Source organism: Nematolebias whitei, chromosome 3 (assembly GCF_014905685.2).
Source record: "Nematolebias whitei isolate Nwh7 chromosome 3, NemWhi1, whole genome shotgun sequence".
Taxonomy (NCBI): Eukaryota; Metazoa; Chordata; class Actinopteri; order Cyprinodontiformes; family Rivulidae; genus Nematolebias; species Nematolebias whitei.
The window spans coordinates 43998746-44013155 of NC_056500.1; the positions used below are offsets into that span (position 1 = coordinate 43998746).

The window sequence follows — 14410 nt, forward strand, 5'->3', positions numbered from 1 at the left end:
TTGGATTTACTGAACACTTAACAGAATCAGTGGTTATTGTTTTATTATACGGTAGCCAACATTGTTTTATTCCTGCTCTAATCAGTGCCTGATATTATTTATAATGTGTAAGGATGTTTTGAACAATGTCCAACTATCAATGTGTCTTTCTGTGTCAAATAAAAGACACATTTTACAACTTTTTAGAACTAAATATGAACAATTAAGATGGAATAAACTATATTTGATTTGAGCTAAACAATTTACAATTTACAACATTTTTTTTGTAGTGAATAAGCATAATGACTGTCCAACATGAAACAGTTGTTTATTAAAAAAAACTGCCTAAGGAAGTCCCAAAATCTGAATAAGATTTTAATAATCTTATGTTTTGATTGAATTACAAAATGAGCCTTCTTGACACCGTCTTGGTTAAATTGTTGATTTTTCTTCTTTGTAGGCAGACACTATGAAGACCAAACCTTCCCCTAAAGACCTGGAAACACTAAAAGTAATGTTGCAGCTCAAAGCTCCTTTATTTCTTCTTAACAGAGATTCACGCGGCAGCTGACAGTCAATAGCCGGTGATCTTATGGTTGTACTGAGGGCCAAAAAGACACCAAGGTATGATGGTAAAATATGACTGTCAGTACCTGTAGTGGCTCCGTTGACACGTTTACTGTTGTTGTCCCAAGTGTGACTTAGGAAGCCCAAACAAAACTGAAGAGACTCACATCAGAGGTGAAGCATTTTCAGAAAACAAGAAAGCAAGTCCAGTCGTCTTTCATTTAAGCACCTATCAGACGTGGGCAACATGTGGCCGGAGGGCCAAACGTGGACCTTGGATAATCTCCACCCGGCCCTCAAATATCCTTAGTTGAAAAAGAAAACCTATTTTAAAGAAGCTGATTAAAACCTGCTTTTTAATCAATGAAACTTAAGGAAGTCTAAATAAAATATCTTGGAAAAATACACGAAGAGGCTAAAACTTTGTTTTAAGTCATGTTTCAAGAACTAGACTGAACCTTAAAGACCCCAGAAAAGCAAAACATATAAAACTTTGTTTGTTTGTTGCATATTTAAGCTAATAAAATGTGTTATCACGAGAGCCAGTTTACAGAGTGTGTATTTTATTCCTAATGAGTATTAGTCATCTTTATATCAAGCATGCTAATTATGCTATGGCAACAACCGTTAAGTCTTCCAGATTATTTATCTATATGGCCCTTTGATTGCTCTAAATATCTCTGTTTGGCCCTTTGGAAAAAAAAAATGTTGCCAACCCCGACCTATGTATTAAACATTATATACACAATATATTATTACTTTAAACGACATATTTTAGTACAACGTGAAATTGTGTTCGTTCAAACCTGAAGAAAAGTCTTGAACCTGAAACCTCTGTTCCAGCTTTCCTTCATTCTTTGACAGTAAATACTTATACAAGTAAAAGAACTGCAGTTATACTAAAAGAAGAAGTGACTAAAACTTGTAAAGTTTACATGTTGTTGTTTTTCTCAATGTATTCCTATGATTTTATCAAAGGTTTTGTCTGACGTTTTATTCAAAAGTTGTTGTTTCTGTTGGATATTTATTTCATGTGTTTGTGTTTAAAGTGTTTAAGACTCATTTAAAATGTGTGTAAAGCTTTAAAGTATTTGCTGATGTAAAGTGGTGATCATTTAGTGTTTTCACATGTTTTTTTTTTTTCCAATCTCCCTGGACCTTGTGAGGAACAGGTGAGGAGCCTTGCATGTCTGAAATGAAAAGCTCAAGATTTTGCCTCCTGAAGACATGAACAGCATGAATCATGTATAAACATAAACAGATTAATAACTTTTCTGGCAGATTTTTTTTATTATGTTCATAACAATTTCATATAAATAGCACATTTACAAAAATAAAATAAAGGCTTTGTGTACAAAAAACTGCTGTTTCCTCATAAATGTGTGATTGTTTTGTTTCTTTGAGATGAAAAATTAAAATTCAATTTTTCAAAAGTGTGTGCTGAAATAACTAAAGAAAGAAAGAAATCACTTGTACTGTGTTATGATGGAAGTTTTACTTGCAGAGTCAGATGTCACTGGAACAACGTTGCCATCTCTTGGACACAGAGTCCAGCTGCAGGATCCAGGACTTGAGCTGAAGAGACTCAGCAGAAGATAAACAGACCCCGTTAATTTTAATGTTCCTGTCTGCACAAATTTCATTTCTGATTCAATCAATCCAAAGTAACATCTATCAGCACAAATTCTACCCTCATCCACTTCTCATAAGATTTTACCAGACAGTGCCCCCAATGTTATCTCTAACCAAAATATATATATAAAAGATTCACATAGAATGGTCATAAAAAGCTTGTAAAACATTACACACACAATAATTGGACTTACACGTAGGCCTTTACTTACTCTCTCAAATTGGTCAGCAATGCATGTTTTTCCTCCTCGTCTTTTGCAACACACGTCAATAAAACGTGCATTATTTACAATGACATGCTCAGGTGCCAAGACTAGACAGAAAATAAAATAAATAAATAAATAGCACACAACGTTCCAAAGAAACTCTTGCATTCCTTCATAAATCCTGAACAGAAGAGCCGTAGCTCGGAAGAACAATTAAAAGACTTGTGTACAGACTGACTGCATGCTTTTGTTTGTTATGAACTTTTTTTTTTCCAGCATAGCTGCATTTCTTAACCCCAGAAAAGTCCCATTTTTAAGGTGCGCGCGCAGGTGGGAGGAGCCTCTCAAAGGTAAACGCCCACTTTTTTGGGAAGCGGAGGACCTGTGTGTCCGTCTCTCTCGCCGTAGCTCCACATCTGCACCATGGGCTGCTCGGAGTGGACCTTTTCCCGCAGACACGCAGTCAGGTCGCAGGCATGAGGGTGTGCTGATCCTCCGGACTGTTGCGAACAGCTGAGGGGTAAAGCTTTCGTGCTTTTCCGTCATGTTTTTTTGAGCTAACGGAAGTTACACCAAGCTTTGTTAAGAAAGTAGCGCTTCTTGGCTAGCTAGCTGTCCAACTTTACTGAACCACACGGCCGGTGTTCTGCTTGAGAGGAAATGTTGCCGCTACGTAAATTAAACGTGAATTCAAAAGTGTTGAAACAGTTTTTTTTTCCTCCTGAAGTGAAACACGGTTGTGCGCGTGCGTGGTGTTGTTATTGCTGTATACCTGAGTGGTTTCTGTAGCTCTAAGTGTCTCCACCTCCACCTGTCTGTCTCCAGCTCCCCGGCGGGTGTGTCTCTCCGTTGCCATGGAGACCGGGAGCCTCCCCGTGGAGCTGTGGAGGCTCATCCTGGCCTACCTGCCGCTCCCGGACCTGGGCCGCTGCTGCCAGGTGTGCCGCGCGTGGCGGGAGCTCGTCTTGTCCCTGGACAACACGCGCTGGAGGCAGCTGTGCCTGGGCTGCCCCGAGTGTCGCCATCCCAACTGGCCCAGTCAGCCGCACGTGGAGCCCCAGTCCTGGAGGGAGGCGCTGAGGCAGCACGCGCTCGCCACCCGCACCTGGACTCGAAACTGTCCGGAGCTCCAGTCCTCCGCCTGTCTCCTGTTTTTCCGTCGGCGGAAGGACCGCAGGGTGTGGCACGTGGGCCCCGGGTGTGAGTTTGAGACCTTGCGCGGAGCTCTGGGGGTGGTGGGGCCCTACGACCGGGTGGTTCTCCACCCTGGGGTGTATGAGGAGCAGGCAGAGGTGGCGCTGAAGGTGCCAGTGGAGCTGGTTGGTTTGGGGCGACTGGGCGAGGTGGCCCTCCTGGTCTGCATGGAGCAGCAGTGTCCCACTGCCAGACTGTGTAACCTGGTCTTCATGCCGCCCTGGTTCTCCACGGTTGTCTACAAGGTGAAGTAACATCTTGTCTTGTGGGTTTCCTGAACACTTACAGGAGCAGGGGTTCCATCCTGGACCTCCAGGGACCTGTCCTGCATGTCCTCAGTGGGTTTGTGTGGAAATCCCGTTCCTCGAGAGTTACTATCCTGCATGTTTTAGATGTTTCTGTGCCCCAACACACCCGATTTGATTCACTGGGTTATTAACAGGCTTCTGTGGAGAATAAAGAGGTAATTGTACCATCGGTGCAGATTATAAAAAGTAAAACATGCAGGATAATGTCTCCTGAGGACCAGGACACCTCTGAGCTATTTGATTGTTGCTCACCTGAAATAACTCCAATCTAAAAAAATAAAAAATTGTGAACTTTATTTGTTACCCATTCTGGCAAAATGAGGTATTTTCAATACTGAGTTAATATTGTTTTAAATCCTCCCGTCTTAAAGGGTTTACAGTTTGTGGCTTCATCACCAGACTAGCAGCAAGCTGGTTTCATTTACGAGTGTCTGTTTGACAACTCTGATATTTTAGTGTCTTTATGGACTGGACTGCATCTCAGATGTGGCCAAATTCAACATTTTTTTTTATTTATTTTGCACTGCAGCTCAAGCTCATTTTACCAGCACAGGCCACGTTTTATAATGCTTTACGTTGACAAAGACATGGATTTTACATTAAATATTACTGGTATTTTTACAGCAGAAATATTATGATTTTCTTTTCAGAGGTACTTTACACTGTGGCAAAGTGCTACAGCTAGCTGCCACTGTTAGTACAGTACTCTCAAAACTTTCTATGCAAACAATGATATACAATATATAATAATATAAAGGTTTATAAGACGGTGATTATATGAAATGCTGTGATTTTCTTTAATTAGAGTTTTAAGACGGCATCAGTCCTCTGGTCTTGGATGTTGTTGGACTTTCTAACTTGTCAGTCCTGTCAGAAATAAACTGTTTCTCTAAACTGAGGCTGTAATAATTGTCATTTTAAGCAAAAACACATCAGATATGTTGGTAATTAGTTGATATTTCTGATCATCCTTGGCATTTACTCATGCAGGGTTGAACAATATACAGTAGTGCAAATGTGAGCACAACAAAACACAAAGCAGCTTAACTTGAAACGCTCTTGTAGGAAACAGCTTGTCACTACTAGTTGTGATTTTTTAATGAACCTTTTGTCCTGAATGTCCTAAATCACTGTCCATTACATGTCTCTACAGTAGATCATATATTAATAGTTTATGACCTTTCCACAGAACCACATCAAGTCTACTGAGTTTCTTTGAGTCTGTCTGACTCGTGCCGTCTCACCTTGCTCTCTCTTAGACATCGTGGGGTCACGTCCAGCTGGACAACTGCAACTTTGAGGGAGCCCAGCTGCAGATCCGTGGTCCTGGGACCTGCCAGGCACGTTTTTGCTCCTTCTCCCAGGGCAGCTCTGCCCACCTTCTGGGCATCGTTACCAGTTTGTTGGACAGCTGTGACTTCTCAGGAAGCGACGCGGCTTCAGTGACTGTGGAGGGTCCTCCGGCATCAGAAAGGAACTGGGCTTGTAAACATCTAGCTGCCTTAGCCAGGTCATTCACAAGTCAGTTCAGTAGCTACCCCGGCAGCCCTCAGGGCGGCTCCACTGACGAGCCTGACTCTGCGTGTGGTCTCAAAAAGGAGTTTGTGAGCATGGAGGACTGGAAGAGAAAGACAGGCGGAGATGCAGTTTGTCAGGGAACTGTTATAGAAGATGGTTGGAATGATGGTGAGCACAGCGATGGAGACGAGCAGAAGACAGAAGGAACTCACAGCTCTAAAAAACTCTTCTCACTGATTTATAAAATCCCATATGAGAATCACGGCCTGTCCCATTTGCTCAAGCCTCGGGAGGATGGCTCTCTGCCACTTTCCTCCTCCCCTGCACCCCCATCTGTGACCCCTGAACCCCTCACCCTTCAGCAGGAGCTAGACAGGGACTCAGAGGCTCAGATGCTGGCGTCATCTGTCCTTGGCTGCATCGTCAGACGGTGTCTCTTCAGGGACGGGAAGGGAGGTGTGCATTTGTCTAATTATGGACAAGCTCGACTGGAGGAAAATGTATTCCGAGGGTTGAACTACGCTGTCCGCTGCATCCAAAACTCCACCGTAAGTGTCACCACAATAACGTTTTTAATCTGATGAATCTGTGAAATGTTTAAATTTTACAAGTTTAGTCCCTTTATTTATATTTAGCTAAGATTTTATGGGTTTTCGCCGGGTACTCCGGTTTCCTCCCACAGACCAAAAACATGCATGTTAGACTGATTGGTAATTGTCTCTAGGTGTGAGAGAGAGAGTGAATGGTTGTTTGTCTCGTGTGTCTCTGTGTGTCCCTGTGATGGACTGGAGACCTGTCCAGGGTGTACCCTGCCTCTCGCACAGTGATTGCTGGACATGGGCACCAGTGACCCCTGTGACCTGAAAAAGGAAGAAGTAGGGATGGATGGATGGATGGATGGATGGATGGATTGATTGATTGATTGATTGATTGATTGATTGATTAGTAATTTAGCAGCAGCTTCCTGCTCAGGTTGTTACCTGATCTTAACTTTTCTCTCTTCCTTCAGATTGTGATGCAGAGAAATGAGGTGTGTGAGTGCCGTGCATCCGGTGTGTTTCTGCGACTTTCTGCTCAGGGCCTCATTGCAGAAAACAACATCCACTCAAATGGGGAGGCTGGATTGGACATCCGAAAAGGGGCTAACCCTATCGTCCTGGTAAATCTGGCACCACTCCTGTCCAGGTTTTGTGTTGAGGGAAATCTTAAATGTAACACCTTTTTATCCAGAACGTCTTGGTTTATTATTTCTTACTCACTGAAGTTGCCCAAATCTTTACAAAACTGAAAGTAAGTGTGCTGCTCTGTATTCCCTCTGTAATTTCTGTGCTTCGTTCCACAGTGCAATAAGATACACAGTGGTTTGCGATCTGGCATCGTTGTACTTGGCAATGGGAGAGGTTCAATTCGGAGCAACCTGATCTACAACAACAAAGAAGCTGGAGTGTATGTTCTCTTCAGCGGGAATCCTGTGGTGAGGTAAGTTGGATCCAACTCACTTTGGATTGTGTCAGTTCTACATTTACCAATATTTAGGTATTGTTCAATGTTTGTGCAAATTCTAAGTTGGTTTCTGAGTACAGACAAAATGTAACATCTCACTCACAAAAAAAATCAAACCCTTGTTGTTGGGGAGAAAATCAACAAGACCTTTCTCACAGGTGATAGTTTAACTCAAAGTATCAGAACACTCATTACTAATAACATTTATGTTGGCTCAGCTTTATTCAAGTGTCTTACTGAGTCGTTACTACAGCTGTTACTACAGCTGTTATTACAGCTGTTAGCTGTCTGCTGTAATTCATTAGGTGATAACACCTGAACAACTTTCATGTTAAACAGGGAATTAAGGTCTTTTAAAAGGGGCTTCTGCAGATAGGTTATGTCATTTAACATTTTACTTGTAACTAACTCTGAACAACCTCAGATTACCAAAGCAGATTTGCCGAAACCTTAACTCCATTCTCTAAAATTTCACAGCATTTCATCCCAATCTGATTTAATAAACCTTTACATTGGTGTCAGTTGTGCATAACGCAGGTATTCCAGCAGATATGTTATGATGCCTCTGCAGGAAGTGCATCAGTCTGCACTTGAAGTGCTACAGCTAGCTGCTGCTACCACTCCTATGTAAACTTTTTTTTTTTAACTGAGAACATTTTAAATCAAGTGTGTCTGTATTTTTGGCTGTTAGGAAAACAACATATTATTTGTATCTGTTCTGTGTTAGACACGTCCAGTATATGAATAAATAAACTGTAGCCCAAAGTTGAAAGGTGTATTTGCCCATGTTGCTTATGAACACGCGTGTGCTCCTCTGTATCACTAGCAGAATATCTCATGCACCAAATATTCAAATATTCCCGTTCCAAAAATGCAACGCTGCACCTAAGGAGCTGTCAAGATGCAAGATTAAATATAAACGCTGGACCAAACAAGCCTGTCAGATAACAATTTAATCATTTCTGATTGCACAACTTCAGAATCACACATGCTAACATGTGTAGCGTCCATCTTTACTCCCTTAATCACAGCGTGCCGTATGTGATGTCACATTTTGGTTCACAGTGGAGTTTGATGGTGGTCACATTCTAATGATCTAATGATGATGTGAACGACCAGGCCAAAACAAATAAAAGAGAATTGAGCAATAAGACCTGCAGTGTGAACGTAGCCTAAGGCTGATGTGTTTTTGGAATCAACTGCATTTAAGATGTTCGTCACAGCTAATCAACTTTTACAAACGTTAAAACAGCTGTAATTCAGCCTCTGCTACAAAAACTGAGCTGATATTTGTTGTAGCAGCTGAGAGTTGTTCTCAACAGATACTCCAAGTTGTCCTTACTGATCAACGTCTTTGCTTTAGCGTTCCTGTTTAGTCAACACTGTCTGTCTGTTAGCAAAATATCTCTTGAACCAGTGTATGAGTTTTAGTGAAACTTTCAGAAAGTAATCGTTGGTTAAAACTCATTAATATTTGGAGTCAACTCCATTTCAAACGGCAGCTACGGCTAATTGACCTTAGCCAACACTAAAATGGCAGAACTTGTCAGATATTGAGCTCACGTTTGTGTGGTAGTAGCAGAGAGTCATCCTCAACACACGGGGTGCCATTACATTTTGCGAGATCTTATTACGTGAGATTGTTAATATTTATTTATTAACCTTTATTTAAACAGACAAATCCCATTGAGATCACAGATCTCTTTTGCAAGGGAGGCCTGGACCTGAAGGCAGACTAACATGCATGTTTTTGGTCTGTGGGAGGAAACCAGAGTACCTGGAGAAAATCCATGCATGCACGAAAAGAACATGCAAACTCGACACAGAAAGACCCCAGGTCCAACTGGGGACTGAACCCAGGACCTTCTTGCTGTGAGGCAACAGTGCTAACCACTGAGCCATTGTGCTGCCACGAGATGTTCATACTATCTCTTCTCAACAGAAGATGACCTTAATTTATCATGGCATGAAAGGTGGCAGATGATGTGCATCCCTTAAAGGATTGCTAAGCCTTTATTTATATTAGAAAACCTTTTTGTTGTTGTTGTGAAACATTTGTGGAACTACTTGGCTCGTTTGGTTGTCTTTATTAAACTCTTGGTAATCTGAATCATGCTGGCATGTTGCTGCTGCATTTACCCAAGCTGTAAATGTGTGGTGAAAGTAGTCTAGCATAATAATGTTTGAGGAAAATGCTGGAGGCGGATGTGCTTATGTAAAAACAAAAACACTTAAAAGAATCAAATGTTCTGTTTCTGGTGGCACAGTGGTTAAAGCTGCTGCAGGATCACCTCCAGTTCCTTATATACCGTTTATTTTTTACACTTTATAGTTTTGGGAGTAACTGGGACCTTGAGTACACAATTTTGTTCCACTTCGTGTACCACATGTGACGTGAATGACAATAAAGAACCTTGAACCTGGAGCCTGGTGATGTTTGCATGTTCTTCTCATGCACACAGGTTTTTCCTGGATACTCTGGTTTCCTCCCACAGACCAACACCATGTGGTTAACTGGTAACTCTAAATTGCCCGTAGGTGTGAGTGAGAGTGTAAATGGTGGTTTGTCTCCCTGTGATGGACTTGTGACCTGTCCAGGATGTCCCCACCTCTCGCAGTGACTGCTGGAGATGGGGACCAGCTCCCCACAGCTCAGAAAGTACCATAGAAGTGGGTAAAGATAACGGATGGATGGATGGAGGTTCTGTTTTTGTGAAAAGTTAAGTCTGAACTCTCTCCACGTTCGTTCTTAGTGGGAATCACATCTTTCAGGGCCAGGCAGCAGGAGTGGCTATAAATGAGAACGGCAGGGGGATGATAACAGGTGCGTGTAAGTGGCTTTGCACAATCTCCTCGTCCATATTACGCTTCATCGTGACTGGATTCTTCATGTGTGTGTGGCATTAATGTCCTAGAAAACGTGATCAGGGAGAACCAGTGGGGCGGAGTGGACATCCGCAGAGGAGGTGACCCCATTCTGAGGAACAACTACATCTGCTACGGCTACTCAGATGGTGTGGTTGTGGGAGAGAGGGGACGTGGACTTATTGAGGGAAACCGTGTCTACTGTATGCAATGTTTTCTCATATTGGCAGCATTAAATGCAGAGAAACTTTTTTTTTTTTGACACCGTGTTCTTGATGCTTTACTTCCCCTTGTTCTGATTCTTAAGGTAACAAAGGCTGCGGTGTGTGGGTTATGTCATCCAGCCTCCCACAGCTCCTGGGCAACTACATCATCCATAACTGCATGTACGGGCTGGCGGTATTTTGTAGGAAGGACCCTGAAAACGTTGAGGCCAGGGAGGGCAACTGGCCCGGGCAGGAAGGTGGAGATGCAGCCGTCGGGGAAAGAAGAGTAGCCGACGGAGAGGCAAGAGAAGGGCAGGAGAACTTTAATGAAGAGGGAGAACTCTTCGCCTGGGAGAGCGATCTGGACAGCGAGGACGAGCGACACTCTGCTCGCCGCTCCGTCAGCGTGGCTCTGGTGGAAGGCAACTGCTTAAGCTACAACGGAGGTACTAACGTGAGTGTTTCACATCTGATGTGTTTATTGCCACCTTAAATCAACCTTTCATCTCCTCTTTCTGTCTCTGCAGCGGTTGGCCTGTTTGTGAAGAGCAGCGAGGCCCTGAATGTTTTTGGAAACCTTGTAAACAGCAACTGTGGTCCCGGCATCGCTGTGGTGCAGAGCAGTCAGCTGACCCGGCTCGTCACAAACTGCATCGTCGAAAACGGTCGAGGCGGTGTCACCGTGGAGAAAGACTGCAGGGTAGAGCTTCGTGGTAACGGCATCTATGAGAACAGCGGCCACGGTGTGAGGCTCAGCGGTAATGGGCAGATCGTGGAGAACGATGTGGTTGGTAACTGTGGATGTGGAATCCAGGTCTCTGCAAGCTCTGACGTCAAGGTGACAAGTAGATTTAGCACTTTTTCAAATCACATTGGAGTAGGTAAATTTATTTATATATTTTTAATGATTTTTGTCTATAGGTGGTTCGTAATCGTGTCCAACCAGTACAGGGCTGTGGCATTGCTCTGCTGGGGCCAGTAAAAGGTGCTGTCCATGACAATGTCTTGTTCCAGGGCCACCCAGACAACAAGAAATCCCTCCTACATATAGATCCTGGCAGTGAAACGTGTGTGTTGTGCAACAACAGTTATAGAAAGCCTAATAACAGGTAACTAAGCAACAAACTACTGTCTGCACATTTTCTCCCTTTTCTTTGAATGTCAACAGAGCAGCCGTGATATTTTCATAATAACAGTGTTTCAGTCGCTCCAATAACAGCTGTGAGGAGTCGGTGCCTGCATGAACCTGTCGAGCTGCAGTTCTCGATCCGTTTGTCTTTAGTCTTCGTTCTCTCAGATGCTTCCTTTAGGGGTTGAGAGGCGGATCTGCCCACGCCTCGCTATCTCTAGCATCCTCCTCTGTCACACCAGCCCTCTGCACATCCTCCTCCACTACATCCATAAACCTCCTCTGTGCTTTCCCTTTTTACCTCCTCCTTAGCATCTCCATATTCAACATGCAGTATATCCACTTTCCCTCCTCTACACAAGTCCAAGCCAGCTTAGTCAAATGTCTAACTTTGTCTCCAGAGTTGAAAGTTTGTCCACAGGCTCATGTTTTTTTACACATAAGATGTAAACAAGGGCCACAGTTACAAGAACGGCAGCTAAAATTATTTTTTCTAATCCAAAATTTTCTCTAATGAGGTCAGTAAGCCTTCATTTAACTTTTGTTTTTTTATAGATCAGTTTGTTATTGTTTGATTTTATGGCAGTTTTTAGCTCTGTAGCTCACTGCTTTTTATCACTTAAAAAATTGGAAATATATCCTGATGCATGCTCAATAATCCAGGTAGAAAAATCTAAAAAAGTTAAATCTGGTCCTCTGGACATTAAAAAAACCCAAAGCAAAACAACAACAACAAAAAAAAAATGTAGAAACGTTTCGTCTCTCATCCGAGAGACTTCCTCAGTCTGAGGTGCTGTATTCAGCTCAGTCTCTTAAATAGCACCTTCTCAGAGTGGATCAACCAGTTTGCTGCTGACAACCAAAACCAGCTGATCACATGATCAAGAAGGACCATCAGTCTAACAATGGGTCATTAGCACACTGATGGCTGTTTACTGTTCAGAGGGCTGAGTGATACCAGCAATCACAGCATTGTAAGAGGGGGACAGTTGAACCCGGAGGCCTCCACCCCTGTTTAATGATGGACGATTTCTTTTCACAAAGATGGCCTCCTTTACTCCTCTCTCAAACCATCGTTCCTCTCTGTCCAGGATGTGAACATCTTCATCTCTGAAAGAGTGACCGCTGGCCTGGAGTTGAGTGTAGACCGCAGAATCCTGGCCTGATGATGTTGATCTTCTGTGCTGGGCCATCCTTTTGGCTAGTGGCTGTTTAGTTTCCCCGATGTAAGACTGATCACAGCCCTCCTTACACTGAACAGCATACACAACATTGCTCTGTTTGTGCCGGGGGACTGGGTCTTTGGGATGAACCAGTCTTTGCCGTAATGTATTTTGGGGTTTAAAAGCCACTGGGACTTTATGTTTAGAAAATAAACGTCTCAGTTTCTCTGATACTCCCTCAACATATGGAATGACCACTGGTCTGGGTTCCTCCTTTTCACCTGATGGCTGACTGGAGTCCTGTTTGGGTTTCTTCTCTGCTTTCAGGAAGGCCCAGTTAGGATATCCACAATGCTCTAGAGCCTGTCTTGTGTGGGATTTCTCCTTCTGCCTGGCTCCTGAGCTAGTGGGGACGCTGTCTGCTCTGTGATACAGAGTCCTGATGACTCCTAACTTGTTCTACAAAGGGTGATGGGAGTCAAACTGCAAATACTGGTCTGTGTGTGTGGGTTTGCGGTACACCTCAGTTTGCAAATGTCCTCTATCAGAGACTGAGACCTCACAGTCCAAGAAAGCCAACCTGCCATTTTTTACATCTTCTCGTGTGAACTTGATAAACTGGTTGATCCACTACAAGAAGGTGCTATTTATAAGACTGAGCTGAATACAGCACCTCAGACTGAAGAAGTCTTTCGGGTGAAAGACGAAATGTTTCTACAATTTTTTTTTTTTTTTAATGTCCAGAGGACCTGATTTAATTTTTTTAATTGGAAATAGTTTGTTCAGCACCGTATGGTAGCTAGTTAGCAGTTAAGTGTTGAACATATTGTGGCATTCAGCAGATAAAGGTTAAGATGTTCCCTTAAAGAGCAAACACAAAAAGTAGCTTCAGTCTGTTTTGTTGGTGGAATGCCATTAACAGCTGTGAAAAATAATCTTCAACAGAAGTTTCATGTGCTGTTATTTTTCTTTCTTTCGCCACATATTTCTAGCTGTGCACCTGCTCCCCCCTGGGTTTTGGAAAACCCTCCTCCTCGCCCACTGGCTGTTTCCCCCGCCGGCATCTCCTCGTCCCAGTATCCCTCCCGTCTTGGGATTTCCATGACCGCCAGGGTTGGAGCTACTGTGGAAAGCGGTTGCCACAGCGGCAGCATGTTCTGCTCCATTCTGTGAAAACTGACAGCGCATGAAAACTCCACAACTCCACCGGTCAGCTGACCAGGTCAGGATCTGGTCACTGATGATCTGTGAGCCTGACTCTGCAGGTGGAGATGCAGTTTGTCAGGGAACTGTTCTAGAAGATGGTTGGAATGATGGTGAGCACAGTGATTGAGAGGACCAGGAGACGGAGCTCACAACTTTTACAAAACTCTTCTCACTGATTTCTAAAATCCCATGAGAATCAAGGACGGTTCCGTTTGCTCAAGCCTCTGGTGGATGGCTTTCTGCCACTTTCCTCCTCTCCTGGACCCCCATCTGTGACCCCTGAACCCCCCACCCTTCAGCAGGAGCTAGACAGGGACTCGGAGGCTCAGATACTGGCATCATCCGTCCTTGGCTGCATCGTCAGACGGTGTCTCTTCAGAGGCGTTTGTCCAATCACAGACAAGCTCAACTGGAGTAATGTGTGTTCGTCATCACACTAACATTTTTATTCTGATGAATCTGTGAAACATTTCATTTTTACACCTTTCACCACTTCAGTTAGTGTTTGGTGAACATTTCAAGTTAATGAGGTTGCAGAGATCATGAGTAATTTAGCAGCAGCTTCCTGTTCAGGTTGTCACTTGATCTTCCTCCTTCAGATTGTGACACAAGGAAAAGGTGTGCGAGTGCATCAGGTTTGTTTCTGTGCCTTCCTGCTCAGGACCTCGCTGCAAAACATTGCTTGAATGGGGAGGCTGGACTGGACATCTGAAAATGGGCTGATCCTATCCTGGTAAACCCAACCCCACGCTTGTCCAATTTTTTTTTTTTTAGGGGGGGGGGGGGGTGAAAATGTATCACCTTTTTTTTTTGCTTTTAGATTAATATTTATTTGATCCATTGAAGCTTCTTAAATCTTGTGAAACCAAGAAAAATCTCTGGTCCATGTTACACCAGGCAGCTCACAATAGGACAGACGAGTGCGAAGTGAGGC

The 14410-nt window shown here is 43.4% G+C and overlaps 2 protein-coding genes across 2 annotated transcripts in view; both read left to right on the top strand.

The window, feature by feature from the left end:
* The window catches only part of LOC119408152 (platelet basic protein-like), a 9034-nt gene extending 8501 nt beyond the window's left edge, over window positions 1-533 (top strand). Inside the window, exon 4 of the mRNA XM_037674990.1 lies at window positions 440-533. Coding sequence (XP_037530918.1) covers window positions 440-452 — 13 coding nt within the window. The 3' untranslated portion in view covers window positions 453-533. The remainder of the gene's footprint in view (window positions 1-439) is intronic.
* Window positions 534-3238: 2705 nt separating this feature from the next.
* On the top strand, window positions 3239-13607 carry fbxo10 (F-box protein 10). Its single transcript, XM_037674992.1, has 10 exons — window positions 3239-3823; window positions 5146-5952; window positions 6414-6563; window positions 6747-6883; window positions 9661-9731; window positions 9823-9975; window positions 10080-10424; window positions 10506-10816; window positions 10900-11087; window positions 13263-13607. The coding sequence occupies exons 1-10, from the start codon at window positions 3239-3241 to the stop codon at window positions 13441-13443; spliced, it is 2928 nt and encodes a 975-aa protein (XP_037530920.1). The 3' UTR covers window positions 13444-13607.
* Window positions 13608-14410: the final 803 nt, after the last annotated feature.